Source organism: Phascolarctos cinereus, unplaced genomic scaffold (genome assembly GCF_003287225.1).
Source record: "Phascolarctos cinereus isolate Bilbo 61053 unplaced genomic scaffold, phaCin_HiC Scaffold_9;HRSCAF=440, whole genome shotgun sequence".
NCBI classification, from domain to species: Eukaryota; Metazoa; Chordata; class Mammalia; order Diprotodontia; family Phascolarctidae; genus Phascolarctos; species Phascolarctos cinereus.
In genome coordinates this window covers 131,274,777-131,295,982 of record NW_027556402.1, presented here as the reverse complement: position 1 = coordinate 131,295,982, position 21,206 = coordinate 131,274,777, and the positions used below count along the sequence as shown (strand labels likewise).

General features: G+C 38.1%; 1 protein-coding gene across 1 annotated transcript in view; it reads right to left on the bottom strand.

Moving 5' to 3' along the window:
• Positions 1 to 21,206, bottom strand: part of LOC110217408 (transmembrane protease serine 11E-like) — a 61,011-nt gene that overhangs the window by 6,962 nt on the left and 32,843 nt on the right. The window contains exons 3-7 of the mRNA XM_020999805.2: positions 15,354 to 15,475; positions 7,860 to 7,927; positions 6,085 to 6,248; positions 2,342 to 2,380; positions 723 to 903 (exon numbers count right to left, since the gene is read on the bottom strand). Of these exons, the coding sequence (XP_020855464.1) occupies positions 723 to 903; positions 2,342 to 2,380; positions 6,085 to 6,248; positions 7,860 to 7,927; positions 15,354 to 15,475 (574 nt within the window). The remainder of the gene's footprint in view (positions 1 to 722; positions 904 to 2,341; positions 2,381 to 6,084; positions 6,249 to 7,859; positions 7,928 to 15,353; positions 15,476 to 21,206) is intronic.

Sequence of the window (21,206 nt, the reverse complement as noted above, 5' to 3'; positions counted from 1 at the left end):
CACTTCACTTCATAGGGGTTCAAATACCTTGTTCTTTTATTGAAAGTCTAAATTTCAATCCACAAAAACAAACACTTCCCTCAGCCTCCATTGGTTAGGAAGAGATAGAAGGGGGGATGATTATAGAGTCAATTTATGGGGTAATTCCAGCAATATGCTTCCAAGAACTTCATTGTCTTCTCACCTGAACTATCAGGCTCCTTTCATCTCCATATAACGTTATGTGGCCTCAAAAACATGTGGGCAGAACACACATTGTATATGCAAAAAGGGAGAAATTGATTCTTTCTGCTCTTAACCCTACCATGCTAGTCTTCTGCTTTCTAATGTAAGCCCCTTGAAGGCAGAAATAATCTTGCTATTTGTATTTGTATCTCTACCATTCAGCATAATTCATACTCCATTCAGCTGTCTGTCTCTTCTGATAGTACCAACAGACCTGTAGAAGCTTAGGTTTGTCTCTTCCATTAACATCAGCAGTTAAGAATGTCCCCAAGACAACCTAGTTTCAATTAACAAGCCACTTACAATTCATCATCCATGAATTTGTATCAAATCTTTTTTTATTTCCATCCTTTACTCCCTGTTCAGATAAAGAAGTCCTTTTAAAAAACGCATCTAACTTTAATTCATCTAGGCTTCAAAATGATCCTCCCTCTTCTCAGAGTGAAACTCCACTCTTTTCTCACTCACTCAATTCCAAGGGGAGTCTCTGGACTTACTTTCTGAAGCAGTGAGCAGCGCTGACGAGCCACGTGGCACCGATCAAGGTTGCCCCACAACGATGAACCCCATTCCACCTCAAACTGGCCTGCCAGGGCCATTCACCTTCTTGCACTACTTCTTGTCCTCCAACTATCCTGTCACTTGTGCCAAAGCTTGCACCCATCCGTGTTCCGCAGCCTGTCACAAAGAGAAGGGGTGTTAGATTTTCTTCATTTTTGAGCATTGTAACTTTATTCTTTTATATACTACTATCTAGGAATTTGCTTTTTGTTCTTTTGTGGTTTTGCGTAGCAGGGGCAGGAAAGGTTGTTGGAATTTGTTTGCTTCCCACATATATACACCTCCTTAGATACAGCCTGGTAATGTTATAAAGCAGCCAATTTGCCTGACTGCTAAAACCATGCCAAAAGAGCTTGCCCACACTCACCACCTCCCTGATTCCAATACCTTCCATGACAAAGGAAGGAAGGACAGCTTTTAGGCAGAGTGTGTTAATGTGCTGTTATTCCTCACCTATTGAACATAGTTTCTGAATCATTGAACTAAAGTATGGGGACACTCATGTGGGAGATATGTATAGATCTAGAATTTGGGGATGAATACAAGGATTTCTTTGAGGCTTTCAGACATTCAGTTGAAAGCATTTTAAATGGCACCAGCTATGCGAGTATGGGATTAAAGGCCTAGCATGGAGACTCTGCATTTGTGGGGGCAAGGGTGGCCCAGAAATAGAACAAAGATATGAATTCATTGCCCCGCTGTCAAATCATTTTTAGAGAATGTTTGCAATAGTATTTAATAGAGTTTCCTGCTTAATAGTTTATCTACCTCCCCCACCCTCCCAGGAACAGTAAGACATAATACTTGCCAGTGATATAGGGGCTAACCTCTTGATTGGAAATGTGGCATAATGGCTAGAAAGCTAGCCTCAGAACTAGGAAAAACCTGGGTTTAAGTCCCACCTCAGGCTCTTGCTACCTATGTTATTTGGGTCAAGTTATTTAACCTTTCAGGGCTCTTGGCAACTTTCTGAAACTATAAATTACAGAGAAGGTGCCAACCTACATCTCCCACAGAGATAAGAAATGAATCTCCCTCCTCTATGCCAATGAAATTATAGGTCTGATCCCTATCCCTATAAATAACACCTGGTGCTATGTTCTCTCCAAAGATACTCCTAAAAATAACTCTTTAGGAGGAAGAAAACATACGCAGTTAAGTGAAGATGTCAAATCCATTATTCATTCCAAATTCTATAGACTCATAATAATTGTGGAGAGGATAATTAACTGGAATGGAAGTCATATCAGCCAACCCAATCATAGTCTGGATCATTATAGCATTTCATAGTAGGTGAAGTCACTCCTTAAGGTCAACACGGTGCTTTGATGCCATCCCACATGCATGTAGCTCTTTCTAGTGACTATACTACTAAACCAAATTGTTTCTGATTACTCACAAGAAGTATAACAAACCAGAGCAATTACCTGTTCCATACCCAAGATAACATCCCAAAGCTAGGCCCAATTCAAAGAGAGAAAGCCATACATCCTTAAATTTTGTTTTATATTAAGACAATTCTGTTGGCTGCTTTTAATAAATAACTTGAACTTACAGTTACTCAAATAGTTGTCTGTTTCTGTCTTGTTGATATCTGAAATACACAGAAACACAGAGCAAAATGACATCAGACTTCCATTGTACCACATCTGATCATTTTGAGTTTACTTAGAAATGTTGAATACCTAATGGGACTTCCATTGCAAGTCAAAGGCTAAGTGATAAAAAAAAAAAAACTGTCTGGAATCTGTTATGTGGAAGGCAACTGTGTATTTTGCTTATTTTTTCTGGCTAAGGAGCATAAACTTCAGAACTTTCTAAATTAAATTAACTGCTTTTAAAAATACTTATGCAAGAATTGAAGAAATAAAATTATGAATCAATCAATCAACAAGAATTTATTTAGCCACTAGATGCCAGACACTGTCCTAGGTACTGTGCAAGGATATAATTATGTACAAAGAATGAAATAATCCCTACCTGCAAGAAGCTTACATCCTAAGGGGTAGACAACAAGTATATCTATATAAATATATACAGACTAAATATAAAATGAATAAATGCAAATATAAAAAGTAGTTAAATACAAGGTAGTATGAGAAGAAGGGGAGTAGCAGTTGGGGAAATTAGAAAAGGTTTCACGCAGAAGATGTTGCCTGAGTTGCATCTTAAAGGAAGAGGATGCTGAGGCAGAGGTGAGGAAGGAATGCATTCCAGGCACATAAAATGGCTAACATGAAGGCATGGAACTGGGAGATAGAGGGTTCCTTTTGTAAGGAGTAGAGAAGGCTAGTTTGGCTGGATTCCCAAATCTGAAAGTGGGAATACTGTCCAATCAGTCTAGAAAGATACGTTGGAGCCAGGTTGCATGGAGCTTTAAAAGCTAAACAAAGGAGTTTATATTTTATCCTAGAGTTAATAGAAAACCACTGGAATCTGTTGAGTAAGTCATCTCATCAAATGTATACTTAAGGAAAATTACTTTGGCAACAGTATGGAGGGTAGGTTGGAGTGGGAAGAGCCTTGAGGCAGAGAGACCAATTAAAAGGCTGTTGCAGTAATGTAAGTGAGCGATGATGAGAGCCTGAACTAACCTTACAATATTATTCTCTATAGGTGTCCTGAAAAAAGAGCTCCTCAAAATGTTATTTTATAGCTACTGATTTTTTTTATAACTGCTGATTTCTTGACAGAAAAGCTAAAAAACTTAAAGCTAAATTGCTAACAGCCACTACCGAATGACGTTTACGCAGAAATTAAATGGCAAAGTATGCCTAAAATTATTATGTAAGTTAAGAATAAAATTGATAGTAGACACTTGTTAAAGGCGCATATTGCTGACTGACGGATTAATTTACATTTTTAAGAAACATCAGCTGGACGTAGCAGGATTCGTATGACTAGTCAAAGGCTACAATTTGGTGGTTCAATTCAGGAATACAGCTTCTCCCTAAAATTACTATACCTATCCTGTAGCTGGGAGGACCTAGCCACAGGGTCTCAGATATCATTTCAGAGGAAGGAACTGGTCCCAGTGGATTTTCAAAATCCCTAAGATATGCTGGTTCAGGGTCCCCATGGGTAGAAGAAATAACCCCTGTTTTGGAGAGAGAAGGAGGGAAAAATCTGTGGGAAATCTTACAAACCCTTTTAAATCAATTACCTCTTGATCTCTGTGACTATAACTGATCTATTGTGGGACTTAGGGAAATCTAGAATAGAAGAGCAGAGCCCTGATTTCTCTAGATCCCTGGAATTTGTATTTAGGGAACCTGCCTTTTATGGGCCTCCAGTCACCAGTAACATCACAAATATGAGAACTTGCAAACTCAAGTCACCTTCTCATGATGATAGGGGTATACATGAACAGTGACATTTTCTGTGCAGGGACTTAGACTTTGGTGAAGAATACTCCTTTTTTGCAATATTTGATTAAAAACCACTTTATTTTCTTTAAATCAGGCCTGTCCCACAAAACTATAACCTGTAGCCAATATAAATATGCCTGACATAATAACTTATAAGAATTCCCAAGAAAAGTACCCACAGATGCAGTTTCCTTCTGATCAGAGGCAAAAATATTTACTCAGTCCTCACCAGAATTGCTATTTAAACTACCTCCTCGCAAAGATTGAATCACTATGTACTTCACAGAGTTCTAGTGAAGGTCAAAGGAAATAATATAGATAAAATACTTTGTAAACTAGAAGGTTATCTCTCAATGTGAGTTATTAGGGTGAGAGGCAGCATGGCATAGCAGGGTGCCATGAAAAATGCGCTTCATTTAGAGTTAGAGAACCTATATTTGAATCCCAGACTAAATATTTATCATCTGTGTGACACTGGGCAAGTAAATGTCCCTCTCAGCCTCAATTTCCCTACTTGTAAAAGAGGGGAATTAAATTATCTATAAGCCTATAAGGTTCCTTCCAGGTATAAATCCCATGACACTATATAAGAAGCCCACATCTGAAACGGTTTTCCATCAAAATTTTTAATGGTACTCATCTGGCAAGCCATGTGATTACTCAGTGTTTCACACAAAGGAATAAATTATTTCCCCAAATTGCACACTAATTGCAACATAAATTATAGAACTAAAAGCAGTTTTAGGATATTCAGTCCAAACTCACTCATCTTATAGATGAAAAAACTGAGGCCCAGAGAAGTTGAAGTGACTTTCGCAAGCCACATAGCTAATCAACTTCAGAGCTGGGACCAGAATCCGTATTTTCTATTTCCCTGGAAGTTCTATTTCTACTACAATGTGACTAAGGAAATAGTGACTTCCTCAATTTGGTCTTTCCTTAATCTAAAATAATTTAAGATCCATCACATTTAAATGAATTTCGAATCGATTGAAACATTGTAAATTCCTTTGGCTTGTATTTGTCTTCCCAGTGCTTATCAAAGTGTCTGGCACATAGCAATAGATACTTGTTGACTAACTGCCAAACTACGATCAAGGGAGTGTGGCATATCAATACTGCATTACATACATACACATGCACACAAGTGAAGAAGGAAAGGAGAGAAAGGGGGACAGAGAGAATGAAAGAAGGTGAGAGGAGAGAGAAAGAAGGAGGAGGGCAATGTGGTAGGCTGAATGACTAGAAAAGCCAGGAAGATATGGATTTAAGTTCTGCCTCTGACACATACTGGCTGTATATCCCTGGTTAAGTCACTTAACTTCTCAGGGATCTAGGTAACTTTTGTTGTAAAGAATTTTAGAGAGGATATTGACCTGCACTGGTAGAGGAAACTTTCTTACCTGGGAGTTTCCTATACCACTGAAATCATGGGTCTAGTTCTTATTCCCTATTCGTATATGTGAATATGTATGTATGTTTATATATGTATGCACGTATGTATATGTACATGTACTTGTGGAGTGCTTTGTATATTAATACTACATTTATTTTAGAAGGGAGGTGAATAGATGAAGTCTTTTTGACTTATTACAACTTCAGAAGAACTCATAGTAGCCTAAGATAGGAGAGAATCATGGTAAGAAGACGATCCCCTTGTACTATTTCTAGTCATTTTCTATGGGTGATGGACAAGATAATCTTACCCAGAGTCATGAGAAGGATACTCTGTCAGATGTCTTTGGAAGCTAAAGAGCAGCACTGAGCGCTATCCTATTTTAGAAGTATGAGGGTACTTACTGTGCAATCTCATTTTAGGAGCTGGTTAGACTATACAAGAAAGAGAAGAGAGGAAAGGAAAATGCCCCAAACCAAAAATTAATACTGATCTGTGCAAGAAAGGTAAATTGCAGAAAACTGGAAAACTTGCTTGTGAGCACAACTGACGAAGGGTCTACTTTGGGGGGCCCAGTTGCATGTTGGAGTTTCTCGTGCAGCACACGTTGAATTGTTTTCTTTATAGATTCAGGACTCTGAGTAGAGGGGAATCTAAAAATCATCAGCATGTGGGCCACCACTCCGGGATCCTGGGGACTGTGCAATACACAAAACAAAGCAAGACAAAAGCAAGACAATAAATTCAGAAAGCGAATAAAGGCCCTAATAATACTAACAGCTAACATTTGTATTGTACTATAGTATACATTATTTTGTTTAGCCCTCACAGCAATCCTATGAAATACATAGTCCAAATGTAATTTTCAGGCAAGGAAACCAAAGTACATGGAGGAAAAGAGAGATCTACCCACAGTTAGGCAGTTAATTAATTTGGAAGTTAGGATTGAAATCCAGGTCTACTGCTTTCAAGTCTACTGCTCTTTCCACTACACAATGCTATTGTTTTTCTCTGCCTTCTCCTTTTGTTTCTTTACTCATTTGACTAGTAAATGAGTGTTAGATTATTTTCTGGATCAATATTAAGCCAGTTTATAGGATCACAGATTTAGAGCTAGAAGACATCTTAGAGGTCCACTAACCCAATAACTTTATTCTAAGGCCTAGGATAGTGAAATGACTTGTCCCAAAGTCACACAGGTAATGTGCATCAGGAGCAGGATTTGAACCTAGCTCCTCTGACCCCAGAGTCAATGCTCTTTCTATTATGTTGTTGCTGTTCAGTCATTTCCGCCATGTCCCACTATCTGTGACTTCATTTGGAGTTTTCTCGTCAAAGATACCAGAGTGGTTTTCTATTTCCTTTTCCAGCTTATTTTACAGATGAGGCAACTGAGGCAAATGGGGGTAAGTGACTTGCCCAAGGTCACACTGCTACTAAGTGTCTGAGTCCAGATTTGAACTCAAAAAGATGAGTCTCCCTGACTCTGGTCCAGGCTCTCTATCTGCTGGATCACCTCGCTGCTACTTTCCACTGTACCAAGTCATAAAACTGAAATTAGAAGCCAGGTTATCAGACTCCAATTCCAGTTGTCTTTCAGTCAGTCAGTTAATAAATATTTATTAAGAGCCTACTAGGTGCCAGGTACTGTACCAAATACTGGATATAAAAAGAACAGTAAGAGTCCCTGCCCTCAATTTGCTCACAGTCTAATGGGGGAGACAACATGCAAACAATTCTGTACGAAAAAGGTATAGACAGGAAAAATTAAAAATAAGCAATAGAAAGAATGCAATAGAAGTAAGGGAGGCAACTAAAAGGTTTACCTCAGTTTCCTTATCTGTAAAGTGAGCTGGAGAAGGAAATGGCAAACCACTCCAGTACCTTTGCAAAGAAAACTCCAAATAGGGTCACAAAGAGTTGGACATGACTGAAAATAACTAAACAACAAATCAAAATAAAGGGAGATCAAGAAAGTCTTCCTGAGGAGGTAGGATTTAGCTAGTAATTAAAGGAAGCCGGCGAAGCCAGGATGGGGAGATGAAGAGGAAGAGCTTTCCACCACACTGCAATAACTCATACTTAGCTTCACTCATAATAAAAAAAATTTTAAATCTGCTGTGACCACAGAATGTACCTCTGACAACAGCCACCCATAAAATGAATGCATGATATTGGAGTTAGAGGGTGTGAGTGATATATAAGAACACAATATCAATATTATAAAAATATTCCAATACAAACACACTCTAATGACTACATCAACATCTATCTTCATATACAAAGAAAAATTCTATATGTCCACATACCTGAACTTAATAACCTGGGACTTTATGAATTCTCTCCTTAAGCTGGATTGAGAAAATGCATTTTTAACCTGTTTCAGAAACATTCAGAATGTTAATAAGAGGTTATTGGCATACATATTGCATCACAGAGAACTCATTGGGTCATTTTGAACAAGGTTGGCACATTTCACTCTACTCTGAATCTGCCTTGGAATAAGGCTAGCACAGTGGTTGCTAATCTTTGTGTTTCATATACCCCTTAGGCAGTCTGGTGAAACCAATGGTTGCCTTCTCAGATAAATGTTGCAAAACGTATGAGATTACAAAGGAAACCAATTACATTAAGTTGAAAAATATTTTGTTTAGAAAGTTCACATACCCCAGGTGGACAACCCCTGCTCTAAAACAAGGAAGAAGGGGCAGCTAGGTGGCACAGTGGATAGGGCACCGGCCCTGAAGTCGGGAGTATCTGAGTTCAAATCTGCCATCAGACCAAACACTTCACACTTACTAGCTGTGTGACCCTGGGCAAGTCACTTAACCCCAACTGCCCAAAATAAATAAATAAATAAATAGAAATGAAGCTAAGAAGGAAAAAAACCCATGTCACCATAGTTAGAGAGAGAAAAACCACATTCAGAGATGATGCAGCTTTGGCAGCTTCAGATAGCGGAAACATTGGCAGCCACAATTCCAGGTGCCTCCTGATAATCAAGAATTATTGACTGGGAATTAATTACCTAAGGGCAACTTTACATAGCCCCACCTTTTGTTTTAAATTTTAAATTTTTTGCTTTTTGGTTTTAATTTATTTTATTTTTAATTTATAGAATAAAGCAAGCATTTCCATAACATAGCCTAATAAAATAATTGTACATGAAACTACAAATAGATTATGTACAACTTGCTATTCCTTTTAAATGTATAATGAAGTTGTCGTGTAAATTTCTTTTTCTTCCCTCTGCCCTGCCCCTTCTTAAATTGAGTCAATTCAGAGAAATACCCCAGCCCCTCAGTAACTTTAGATGCCCAGGTCTGACCACCTCCTCATCCTTCCCAGACTCTCAGTGTCTGACTATTGAGAGAAGATAGTCAACTTTAGAAAATGAGAGAAACAGAGAGCATAGTGGTCCAAGACTAGGGAAGTCTTCTGTCTTCTGTCCCACTGTCTTCTGCAGTGGTAAGACCACATATGGAGTACCAAGTTCAGTTCTGGGTGCCACATTTTAAGGAGAACATTGATAAGCCAAGATCATTAAGAGGAAGGCAACCAAGATGGCAAAGGGCCTTGAGTTCATGTCACATGAAGATCAGTTGAAGGAAGAAGCCTGGGGAAGATGTGGGAGAAACATGGAGATTTAAGGGGAGTATGATTGCTGTCCTTCAAGTATTTGAAGCACTGTCATGTGGAAGAAGGATTAGATTTGTTCTACTAAGCCCAAGAGGATAAAAGTAGGTGAAGAAAAACTTCCTAACAGAGCTATGCAGATGTAGAATGGGCTTCCTTGAGAAGTAGTGGGTTCTCCCTCACTAAAAGTCTTCAAGCAAAGGCTGAATGTCCACTTTGGGGGTATATTGTAGAGGAGATTCTTATTTAGCTATGGGTCAAAATCAATGACCTCTGTGGTGCCTTCCAACTCTGAGATTCTATGACTCTGTGGTTGCCTACAGAACAAAGTATAAAGTCCTTACCTAACATTTAAGACCCTACAGAATCAACTTCTAATTTGTCTTTCCAGGCTTACCTTCCTTCATGCACTCTCTATTCTGGTCCAACTGGAACACTATTATTGTTCTGACCATATCCTGTGTTCTCTTACCTCTGTGCATTTGTTTAGGCCATCCTCCATGCCTAGAAACCACATCCTTCACATTTCTACCTATTAAAAGCCTCTTGTTTTTTTTCAAAGCTTAGCTTGAAAAGGCTTTTCTGATTCTCTCCCAGATGAATATGAATTCTCTCATCTCTTAGAAACCAAACACCCTTATCTTCACACCAGGTTATTTTTAGCCCGACCCAAATGACACCACTACACCTACACTCCCACTTCTACCCCTTTCTCTAAGAAATGTAACCAAATCACCTCTGGAAAATGTGTGTTAATGGAATGTTCCATTGTTCCACTTACCATATTCGTGATTTCCCAGCCATCACTCTTTTCTCCAGCCCATCATTCTCTTTTATCTCCCTCAATAAAATGTAGGCTTCTTTAAGGCCGGGCTCTTGCTTTTGTATTTCACCCTCAGGATTAGTCCATTGTTTGACACATACTAACTGCTTAATAAATTATATTTATTCATTCATTCATTCTCTCTAAATTTTCTTAAATCATTTCACCTGTATCTCTTCTTTGCCCCATCACATTCTACCTTATATCTACTTAATTGTATGCATATTATCTCCCTATTAAACCATAATAAAATACTTAATTGATCAATTAAATGTATACCCCTATTAACTTGAGGGAAGAAACTATGTTAGTTTTTACCTTTGTATCCTCAGCACCTCACCTAGTCCTTTTCAGAAAGTAAGTGGTTTTGATGAATTTATATTTGTCTTGTTCTTAAATTCTAATTATTTCATGCTGCTTATGGATAATGGAAACAATTTGCTTTTTGCTAATCTCTACCATTGCAAATTGGTTTCAAGACTCCCCACTTGTTTAATTTAATTGAACTTGAAAGTTGGGTTCTACAATTGAGAATAAAACCAATTTAACACATAGTACATCCTCCAAGAAGAGCCCATGACCTTTTTGCTGCTTTTATTTCCTCCAAATTATTTTAATGACTACTAAGATATTCCTATGTCTATATAATCTACAGTCAATTTGGATCTGTTAGGATATCAAGAATTCCAACTTTTTCATGATTGACACAGAAAGCAAAAGGACTAAGGATTCATTTCTTTACCATTTAAGTTTTTCATACCATTAGACTGTGAGCTTCAGGAGTACACAGGACTGATTTTTGCCTTTCTTTGTAACCCCAGTGTTTAGTCTTTCAGGCTCACAATCCAGGTCTCATTCTTGACTTCTCATTATCTCTCACTCTTATATTCAATATGTTGCTGAGGCTTATTACTTTCATCTTTGCGACATCCCTCAAATATGCCCCCTTCTCTCCTCCAACACTGTCACCCACTCTAGTGTAGGCTTTTATCACCTCATACCTGGAAGATGGCAATAGCCTGCTGACCAGTCTGCCTGCCTTGTTTCTCCCCATGCCAATCCATCCTGTATTCAGTCACTAAAGTGATTTTCCTAAAGCATAGGTCTAACCACATCACTCTTTTCCTAAATGAACTACAGTGCTCCCTATTGCCTCCAGAATCAAATACAAAATCTTCTGTTGAGCATTCAAAGCACTTTATAACCTAGCTCCCTCCTGCCTTTCCAGTCTTCTTACATATTATTATTCACTATGTATTCTTCTATCCAGTAATACTGGCCTTTTGGCTATTCCAAGAACAAGATATTTCATCTCTCAGGTCTGGGCATTTTCTCTGTATATTCCCCCACGTCTGGTATGCTTTCCTTCCTCATCTCTGCCTACTGGTTTCCTTTTTTTTTTTTGCTTGTTTTTAGCTTTTAGAAAAGCTATTTACTGAGAAAGAAAGCAAAAATAGCAGGCACAAAAATACTTCTCCCTCCAAGTGTGGAGTAGATGATCCCAGAAGTTCCAACAAACTCTAGGGAAAAGAGTGAGCTTAAACTTAGAGCAAATTATAATAAGGCTCACATGTAAATAATAGCTATGGCCAAGGTGTAAACCCATAATTCTTAGTCACTGGAAGTCCTTTCTGAGTACATAACTAAATTTAACTGACTTCCTTTAAATAACAACTGAAGTCCCATCTTCTACAGGAAGCCTTTCCCAACCACTCTTATTTCTAGTGCATTCCCTCTCTTAATTATTTCCTATTTTTCCTTTATATGTGTGTGTATACATACATACACATATATATATACACACACACATATATAGATATAGATATAGATATAGATATAGATATAGATATAGATATAGATATAGATATAGATATAGATATAGATATAGATATAGATATAGATATAGATATAGATATAGATATAGATATAGATATAGATATAGATATAGATAGATATCTTGTTTGTACATATTTATCTGCTTGTTGACTCTCCCTCTCTCCCATTAGGTTGTGAGCTCCTTGAGAGCAGGGACTATCTTTTGCCTCTTTTTGTATTACCAACACTTAACACAGGGTCTGGTATATAGTAGGCATTGAATAAATGGTTATTACGTGAGTGAATGGAAGCTACAAGAACCTAGAATACACAGATAACTGGGAACAGATGTGATTGACTAATATTATTCTCTCCTTGCATCAGAGCAGAAATCTGAATCTTAGCACTCAAACTAGATGACTGGGCTTGAACTCCTAAGTTTGGGGCTTGTCTATGGGCTAAAAAGATTGCTGCTGCCTCTGCCTCAGAGAAGCCACAGATGTTTAGCCTATGCAGTAGTTATTTTAATGTATTCTTTTTCCCATGTGGTATGAGTAAAGAACTGTATATACTTAAGCTTGAAACAGTTTTCTCTTAGTGGGGGCTAATTCAAAAATCTACACACACCACACACTCACACACACATCACACTTTTAGACTAAATGAGGAGTGTTAGCCTTAAAATCAATCAACAAGCATTTGTTAAGCACCTTGTACATGTCATACACTGTCAAAAGAAGCAGTTTAGTGAATAGAGGTGGCAAGCTATCCTAAAGATACAGTGTTTTGAATTTCCCCAGAGTGCCCTCTGGTGTTGCATGGAGTACATAAAAGAGATCATGAGCACCTTACTGCCACTACCAAATGCTGCTAAGACTTGGCTATAAGGTGCCTTTCCTGCCCTAGTAGGTAAATAAATGAGGTCTTATTCTTTCCTCCCCCCAGAAAAATTCTAGCTATCCTACAGACCACCAATCAAGAGCAAAGCTCCCCGCAGTTTAGTGTGGTGATGGCTAGAAGTCATCAGACTCTGAGGTTCAACTCTAAACTGTTACAATTTTCACTTGTTTTAAGGAGCACTTTGTCCTCTTCCCTATGAAGATGCTCGCTGTTTAAGGATGAGCATCTGTATCATCTTCCAGACCAGCCACTAGACGGAGCCTGACTGCAATCAACTCTCACTGTGTTTCTCCTTACAGGAATTTTTATAGTTCCATCAGGAACTGTTCCAAGACCTAGGAACTTAAAAAGAAAAATCTATCCTGCAATATTTCATTGTTATTGAGTCATTTAAGTCACATCCAACTCTTTGTGATCCCATTTTGGGGTTTTCTTGGCAAAGACACTGGAGTGGTTTGCTGTTTCCTTCTCTAGCTCATTTTGCAGATGAAAAACTAAGGGAAACAGGGTGACCTGTCTGGGGTTAAACAGCTAGTAAGTGTCTAAGGCTGGATTGGAATTCATGAAGATGAGTCTTCCTGATTCCAAGACCAGTGCTCTATCCACTGTACCACCTAGCTGCTCCATCTCACAACATATTCAATAATAAACTTTGCCCTAATAGAATTACTCATAATATACTTCCATCCATATTTCTATACAGTCATTGGAAATACTTCCATATCATTGTACTAGTACTAGCCAAATCATTGTCATTTTAGAATCTTCTGAGGCTAATGCTATTACCAAGAAGCGTACACCTTAATAACTTTGCATCCATGCTTGGCATATCAGTGCTACCCACTTTCCTGCCAAGTTTACCAAAATAACAATTCATACTTCTCAAGCAGTTGACAAAGTACATTTCTCCCAACAACCTTGGGAGATTTGCAATGTAAGCATGCTCCTCGTGTTTCAGATTAAGAAGGTGAAGCTCATAGAGTTGAGTGATTTGCTCTGGATCCCATAGGCAATGGGTATCAGGGTCACAGGACTTGTTACACCTTGTGGCCATGATAACCTCTGCCCCTGACCATTCCACTGTAGAAAGAGGAAGATGGAAGAGCATCATGGAAAGAATGCCAGATTTCGGGGGCAGCTAAGTGGTGCAATGGATAGTGCACCAGCCCAGATGTCAGGAGGATCTGAGTCCAAATCCAGCCTCAGACCAAACACTTAACACTTACTAGTTGTGTGACCCTAGGCAAGTCACTTAACCCCCAATTGCCTAAAAAAAAAGAATGCCAGATTTCGAGTCAGAGGACCTGGGGTTTGAATCTTAGCTCTGCTACTTACTGGGTATCCTTGGACAAGTCACTTAAGCTCTTGCAATCTCCAATTCTCATCCAGTAAAATGATGGGGCTAAACTACCTGTTGCAAAGGCCCCTTTCAACTCTAAATCTATGATCCTATGAAAGTCACCCTGAAAGCAAAATAGAAATGGAGAACCATCAAAGAATTAGGTCATACTAATGCTTTAAAGCTTGCAAAGTGTTTTGCAAGTATCATCTGATTTATCCTCACACCAACTCTGGGAAGCAGGTGACATTATGATCCTATTTTACAGATAAAGAAATAGAGACAGATAGTAGTTAAGTGACTTACTCAGTGAGGTCATACAGCTGGTAAGCATCTGATTTAATTCAGGCCTTCCTGACTCCAGGTCCAGTGGTCTATCTATCACACCACTTAGCTGCCCTACAGGAGTAATTTCTCTGGGTCCTCCATTCTAATATCCCTTTTTCTCCTACTGCCTCTTAGAATCTCTTATTCCTTTCAAAACTCTACTCAAGTGTTGACACTTTCTACATGAAGCATTTCTTGATTTCCCACCCCAACCTCACTGTGCTAATGGTCTCAACAACCCCCACCCCCAAAAAACTTATCTTGTATGTTTTGTGCAAGATTTATTTATTTATTTATATGCTGTCCTCCTCCCCTCTCCCACAATAGAATGTAAGCTCCTTATGAGAAGAGATTGTTTCATTCTGTCATTATAACACCATTGCCTACCATATGGTACCTAACACATAGGAATTTAACAAATGCTTGTTGATTGGTTGATTCTGAAGGATCATAGAATCATCAGCTTGGAACTAGAAGAGACCAGAGTGGTCATCTCGTCCAACACCCTCATTTTACAGATAAAGAAACTGAGGCCCAGAGATTTTGTGACTTTCCCATGGTCACAGAGGTAGTAAACATTAGAGAGTCAGAATTCAAATCTAGGTCTTCCGATGCCACATATATTCTTATATTTTTCATATTCTTATATTAATCAGCTGTTTGTCTGGACATTCTGAAACTTTAGTTCTGTGCTAATATGAGAAAGACATTCAGAAAGTTTGGAATAAAGAAATAAATTTCACTCTCATAATCACATTTTAATATCTCTCAGCTATGCAGCCCAATTGGGCATCATCCCCCATTAGTGAAAAAGGAAAAAGGAAAAGGAGTAGGCAAGTGGAATGACCAATCATTCCAACCTTGCCAGGGAGAACTCAGTTCAAGTGCCTTATCAGTATTAATTGTATTACTGTAAATCAAAGTAAATTAAAGTGACGCAGAGGGAAGAAGATTCTGACTTACCATTGTTTCTATCCTCTGACTCATTTCTGTGAAATTTGTGGTAGCTTCTTTATCAAACTCATGGTAGTATTTGTCACTGGTGAATGACAACGTGCTATAATAATTATAGTTCTTCCGGGTATCTGGGAGAGGGAAGGAGATCTTTGTGAGAAATGCCACTGGATTCCTAAGGTTAATCTATAAACACACTAACTGTTGACAAGTTACTCAACTCATTCCTGAAGAGGCCACATCAAAGTCTCAAAGAGTCCACAGACAACAATGGCTTCCCAATTGGACTACACCTTCATGTTCCATGGATCAATTGCCTCACTATGCCAGTGAAGAACCTATTTTTTGTTTATTCCTCAAAGTATTTGCATACACCTAATTTTATCATTTCTAACTCTCCCTCCCTGCTTGTCTGTCAATCTCATTAGATAATAAATTTAGAGCTGGAAGGTACCTTAGATATTATTGAGTCTGTTACCCGCATTCTACAGATGAGAACATTGATCACAGAGAGATTAAATGACTTATCCAGAGACACACAGCTAGTAAGTGCTTGAGATGGAATTCTAGCATTCTATTTATTATGCCATATCACCTCTTTCCTTCCTTCCAGGAAAAACATGGAATAAGTCAGAGGCTATCCCTCTGAAATCTAGGATGGATACTATTTTTGTTGTTGCTCTTACAAGCCGATGCATATCATAAGCCCTTCTCTCTTTCACCTTGTAAAAAGGTGAAAAGGGAGAGAAGTAGGAAGAGTAGGAGGGGGTCAGAGCTTTTCTCCTCCATATCAGCTGTAACAGTAACTTATTTCTTTAACAGCCATCCCAGCAGTATCTCTGCCACACAAGGTTTAAATAGAAAGTCATATGACTGATCTTTTCATATTCCAGAATTATCCAATGACCTGATCTAGCAAGAGCAAAGTAAAGAAAATAAAGTTTTAAAAAGGCCTCTGAACACCTAAAATAGACATCACACAACCTATCTACTACAATTCATACACTTTGCAAAGATCCCTTCAAGCCCTCACTTAGAGTGTTTACTCCCACAAAATTCTAATGAACTGGTTTCCAAGCCTATACATTGAAGGGCAATGAAAAGGTTGCATATGGCAAGTACACTGACAACAGCAAAAAAAAAAAAGGCATCTAGCAGTACAGAAGACACAGTATTTAAAAAAAAAAACAGTCCCAAGAACTCAAAAGTCACAGCTATCTGAAACATTGAGTATAGCCCCAAGTAGTCATAATCATCTCAACAGAGTATCATAGTACAATTAACATTGAGAAAATGAACCTAAGTTATCAAGGAGTAAATTATGTTATATATATTTAAGACAGAATAATATATGATACATTTTAGAAAGATTTCCACATAAAATTGTTATTATTATTATTATTATTATTATTATAGTTTTCTGCTCAAAGAAATAAACCTTTGTTTACCCGGAAAGATCAGTTATTCAGAATGAATCATTCTTCCAAAGTTGCTGGCAGTACAGATTTTACTCTGTCCAATAGTGTTATCACCTTCAAGACACTCATAAAACTAAGGTTGCACTCATTCTAAAGATGTGATCACTACCCAGAGCATTTTTTGGAATTTCTCTACTATATCTGCCTTCAAAGCCTGAGTGATATTGTTTTGAATATCTTGAGTGAAAGAAATCTTTCCCTTTGGGGGTAGACTTAAGAAAGACTAGATCTGTGATTTCACTGGTAAAGTGAAATCCTGATGAGAGAACTCCCTCTATCACACTATATCAGTACCTGCTCTACAAATTACAGTCTTAAAGAATTACCAGGGTTGTTGTTTGTCCTTCATTCTCAAAGAGGACCATGAAATCAAGGAGGTGATGCCATGACATACAAATGAATTGGATTTTAGTGAGGGAGGGCTGTGCAAAGTTACCAAGCCTCATTCTCTCCTCCAGGGCCATCTGGGTCCACTGACAAGATATATGACTATAGATCAGGATGACTGGAGATGGCTCTGGATACAGTGGGAGACTTTGGCCTTTTTAAGCTAAGGTCTTTCACAGGTCTCAGTTTGACTGAGGCAATGCCCAATAAGTGATTAAGGCTAGGTAAGAAATGAGGCAAAGAATGATCTCTTTTACCTAGTCAAGAAAAAAATCAATCTGGGAGGGGAAGACCCTCCGGTTTTCTGGACAAAACAGAAACAATTGCTATTTACATTCACTCTGAGCCAGTCAGGGCCTGAGGCACTGAGATCCTTAATTTACTTGCCCAGGATCATGCAGCCAGTATCTGTCAGAGACAGGACCTGACTGAAGTCTTTCTGACTCAGATGCCAACTCTATCCATTATAAAACATTACCTCTTCTAATGTCTTAGCTGCTTATAGCAGAAAGTTTGTTTCTATTCAGTGTCAAAAGCAAAGCGATGGGATTCATTTATATCAATCAATAAATCAATAAACATTTATTAACTTCTAACTACGTTCTAGGCACTGTACTAAGTGCTAGGGATACAAAAAGAAGCAAAAGACAATTCTTTCCCTCAAGGAGCTTACAATCGAATGCGGGAGACAACATGCAAAGAAATATGTAAGAAACAAGCTATATACAGGTTTAATAGGAAATAATTAACAGAGAGAAGGCATTGGAATTAAGACTAGTTGGAAAACACTTCCTGTAAAAGGCGGGATTTATTTGGGATTTAAAGGAAGTCAGAGAGCATTCTAGGCTTGGGGGATACCCTACCTTGTTTATCCAACTAGGAAAAGTTTAGAATGGAAAATGGTGGCTGTTTTTTTAGTCTATCTTTTTTTTTAGTATCTCTACTAAGTCAACTGGGGTTCCTAACTTGTATTTCAAAATAAATGATATTTTGATTAGAAGAAGCAAAACAAACAAACCAATATTTTAGATGACACAGCTTTCTCAATCTTCCATCTAAGATAAATCATGGGTCATAACTATAATTTTTAAGGTCTCAAGTTTTCTTCCTGAACCACGACTATTTGAATTTACAATTAAGTAAAAACAGTAATTGTCCCAACCCAATGGAAACATGTGTATATGCAGTACACATACGAATAATTCAACCATTTTATGAGATTTATTTGTATTTATCAGGACCTAGCTGCAAATGCTGTGAATTTATTAATTTTTAAAAGAACAAATAAGCCTAGAGGGAAAAACAAATTTTGATTCTAAATCATAATTTTCATTCATATGTGGCATTCTGGTTTTAAAACTTTAAACCTTGTTCTTTGATAAGTACATCTTCTAAGAAATTTGGGGGTTTTCCCCTCAGTGTTGGTTAAAATTTTTACTCTTTGTTCTCTGTTTATTATAGAATATATATTTGCTCTCTACATTATCTTATTTAAGTTGCATTTTCTCTTCTTACTTCTGAAAGAAAAGTGAATCCACTGGCATTCCAGACTTCTAACACCCAGAAAGAAAATTACAGACTAGACCCAGTGATCTCTGCCTTGCCTTGGAAAGAGGTTAGGGAAATTAGTGAGCCAGAAAATGGGCCCAGTCAGGGTTACCTACACCTGAATTGCAGCACTTCCAATTAAATGACTTAAAGTATTAACAGAAGTGGATTGCTAATTGTTACATCATCAGGTGGGTAGGTAGTAATTCTTCACAAGGGCTAGGAAGCATATAATTTGTAAAAATCATTAACTTAGTCATTTTTATAAATAAAGCATTTCATTACCCCATGAATAATCTCCATTGTTCTCCAGCACAAAATACTTCTTTAAATAATTCCCAAACATGTAGATGTCATTTTTATGAAACAGACATATACATCTTCTTTCCCCATTTCCCTTGGCTCAGCCACTAAAATGAAAGAGCTGGAGAATTGTCATTGACAACCATTCCGTGGAATTGCTAAGTGTATTGACTATTCTGTTGATGGTGTTCATGTTGCAACAGCACATTTGACTCATAGAGGTGGCAGAAATAGCCACACCAAGAAACCCGGCATATATACATTATGCCAGAATTTCACATAGTCACAGAGCCAGGGTATGAAAGACAAAATGTCACGTTATGTGCCTACATGCCTCTCCTCTACCCCTAGTACTAGATACCACACCAAACACACCCCATTTATCTGAAATAGATTAGCCCCTGCCGTAGCTGAGAACAGTAGGTTGTCTTGTTCGTTATGTGAGGAAAGCAGATTCTCCTCAGTCAAACAAAGGGGGCTTAGGTATGTCTGTTTTCCTGCAGAGTATTTTGTTGCTCTGTTTGTGTCTTGCTTTACTAAACGCCAACTGCTAAAGGGCTGAGCCTGAGTCTGTCCTATGTTTATCTCCTGAAACACAGAAGACAGATAAGAAGTGTGACACAGTTATCAAAATCATAACAACCATTGTTTATTCAGGTGTACAGTGAGATGTTGTTCACCTTTGTTGAGGGAAATACTTTAGTGGAAGTTCCCTGTTGCACCTGAATCATCTGAGAAGTAAAAACTACCTACATTGGAGACCACAAAATGGATTAGCTATTTCTCGGATAGCTTTGGGTCACATTTAGAACTTTCAGGGAAGCAAAATGGCCTGTGGCTTAGATTTGGAAGAGATACATAAATGATAGTTATATCTCAACTAGCGAAGTGTTTACACAAATATGAATACAGAGGTTCCAAAGGATGTTCTCAATTTGAATCTCACAGGTGCCATACATAGATCTAGAGCTAGACTAGATTGCAAACACTGTTGGACATTACTGACAAGCGTTAAGTCATTTAAAAACCAAACATATCAATAAAAACTTATTACAAAAAATAAAGAGAACCTAAGCATTCTTCAGCCTAGGTCTCAGCTATCAAAAGGTCAAAGCAGAGAATTCTGAGGCCATTATCTGGGTGGATCCACCACCAACAAAAACAACACCAATAACAACAATAGTTAACATTTATGTGCCAAGCAATATGCTAAGTGCTTTACAAATATTATCTCATTTGATCCTCACACCAACTCATGAGGTAGGTGCTATCATTAACCTCATTTTATAAATGAGAAACATAGGCAAACAGAGGTTTAAGAGGCTTGCCTGAGGTCACACAACTAGCAAACATCTGAGGTTGGATTCAAACTTAGACCTTCCTGGTTCCAGACCAGTCACTCTGCACCTTGTTGCCACCAAAATAAATAAATAAATAACAATAATGAAATAATAAAACCTTGGGTTCATTTAAGATTTTGCTCAAATTACCCAGAAAACAGCGTTTATAACTAAACCTCTGTTTAGAAAGTAGGGATGGAAACCATAATCATTCAGAATGCTGTCTGATGACAGAGCTGTATGACCTGAAGCAAATCATTATTTGAGAAACATTTAGCCCCTGCTTTTGTTATTATTCTGTCGTCAGACTCTTCATGACCCCATTTGGAGTTTTCTTGGCAAAGATACTAGAGCAGTTTGCCATTTCTCCTCCAGCTCATTTTATAAATGAGGAAACTGAGGCAAATATGAGGGTAAGTGATTTGCCCAGGGTCACATACCTAATAAGTATCAGAGGCTGGATTTAAACTCAGGTCTTCCTAACTCCAGGCCCCATGCTCTATCCACTGAGTCACTTAGCTACCCCAGCTTCTACTTTAGCTGAGAATAGCAGGTTGCTATTCTGCTTTCTTTTGTTGACAGGAAATCAGTTTCTCCACATAACCAACTATAATAAGACTAACATCCATCGTGTATCAGTGTTTCCCCACAACATGGCAGCCCATGTCTGCTCCTTACTTCCAGAAGCAAGGATTTATTTTCCCTAAAGGACACAAAGTCGTGCCTTAGAAGTATTTGGCCTCTGCTGCCATGACTGCAGCTTCATGGTCATCTAAACTCATAAAAAATTCTCACCCAGGTGGGGT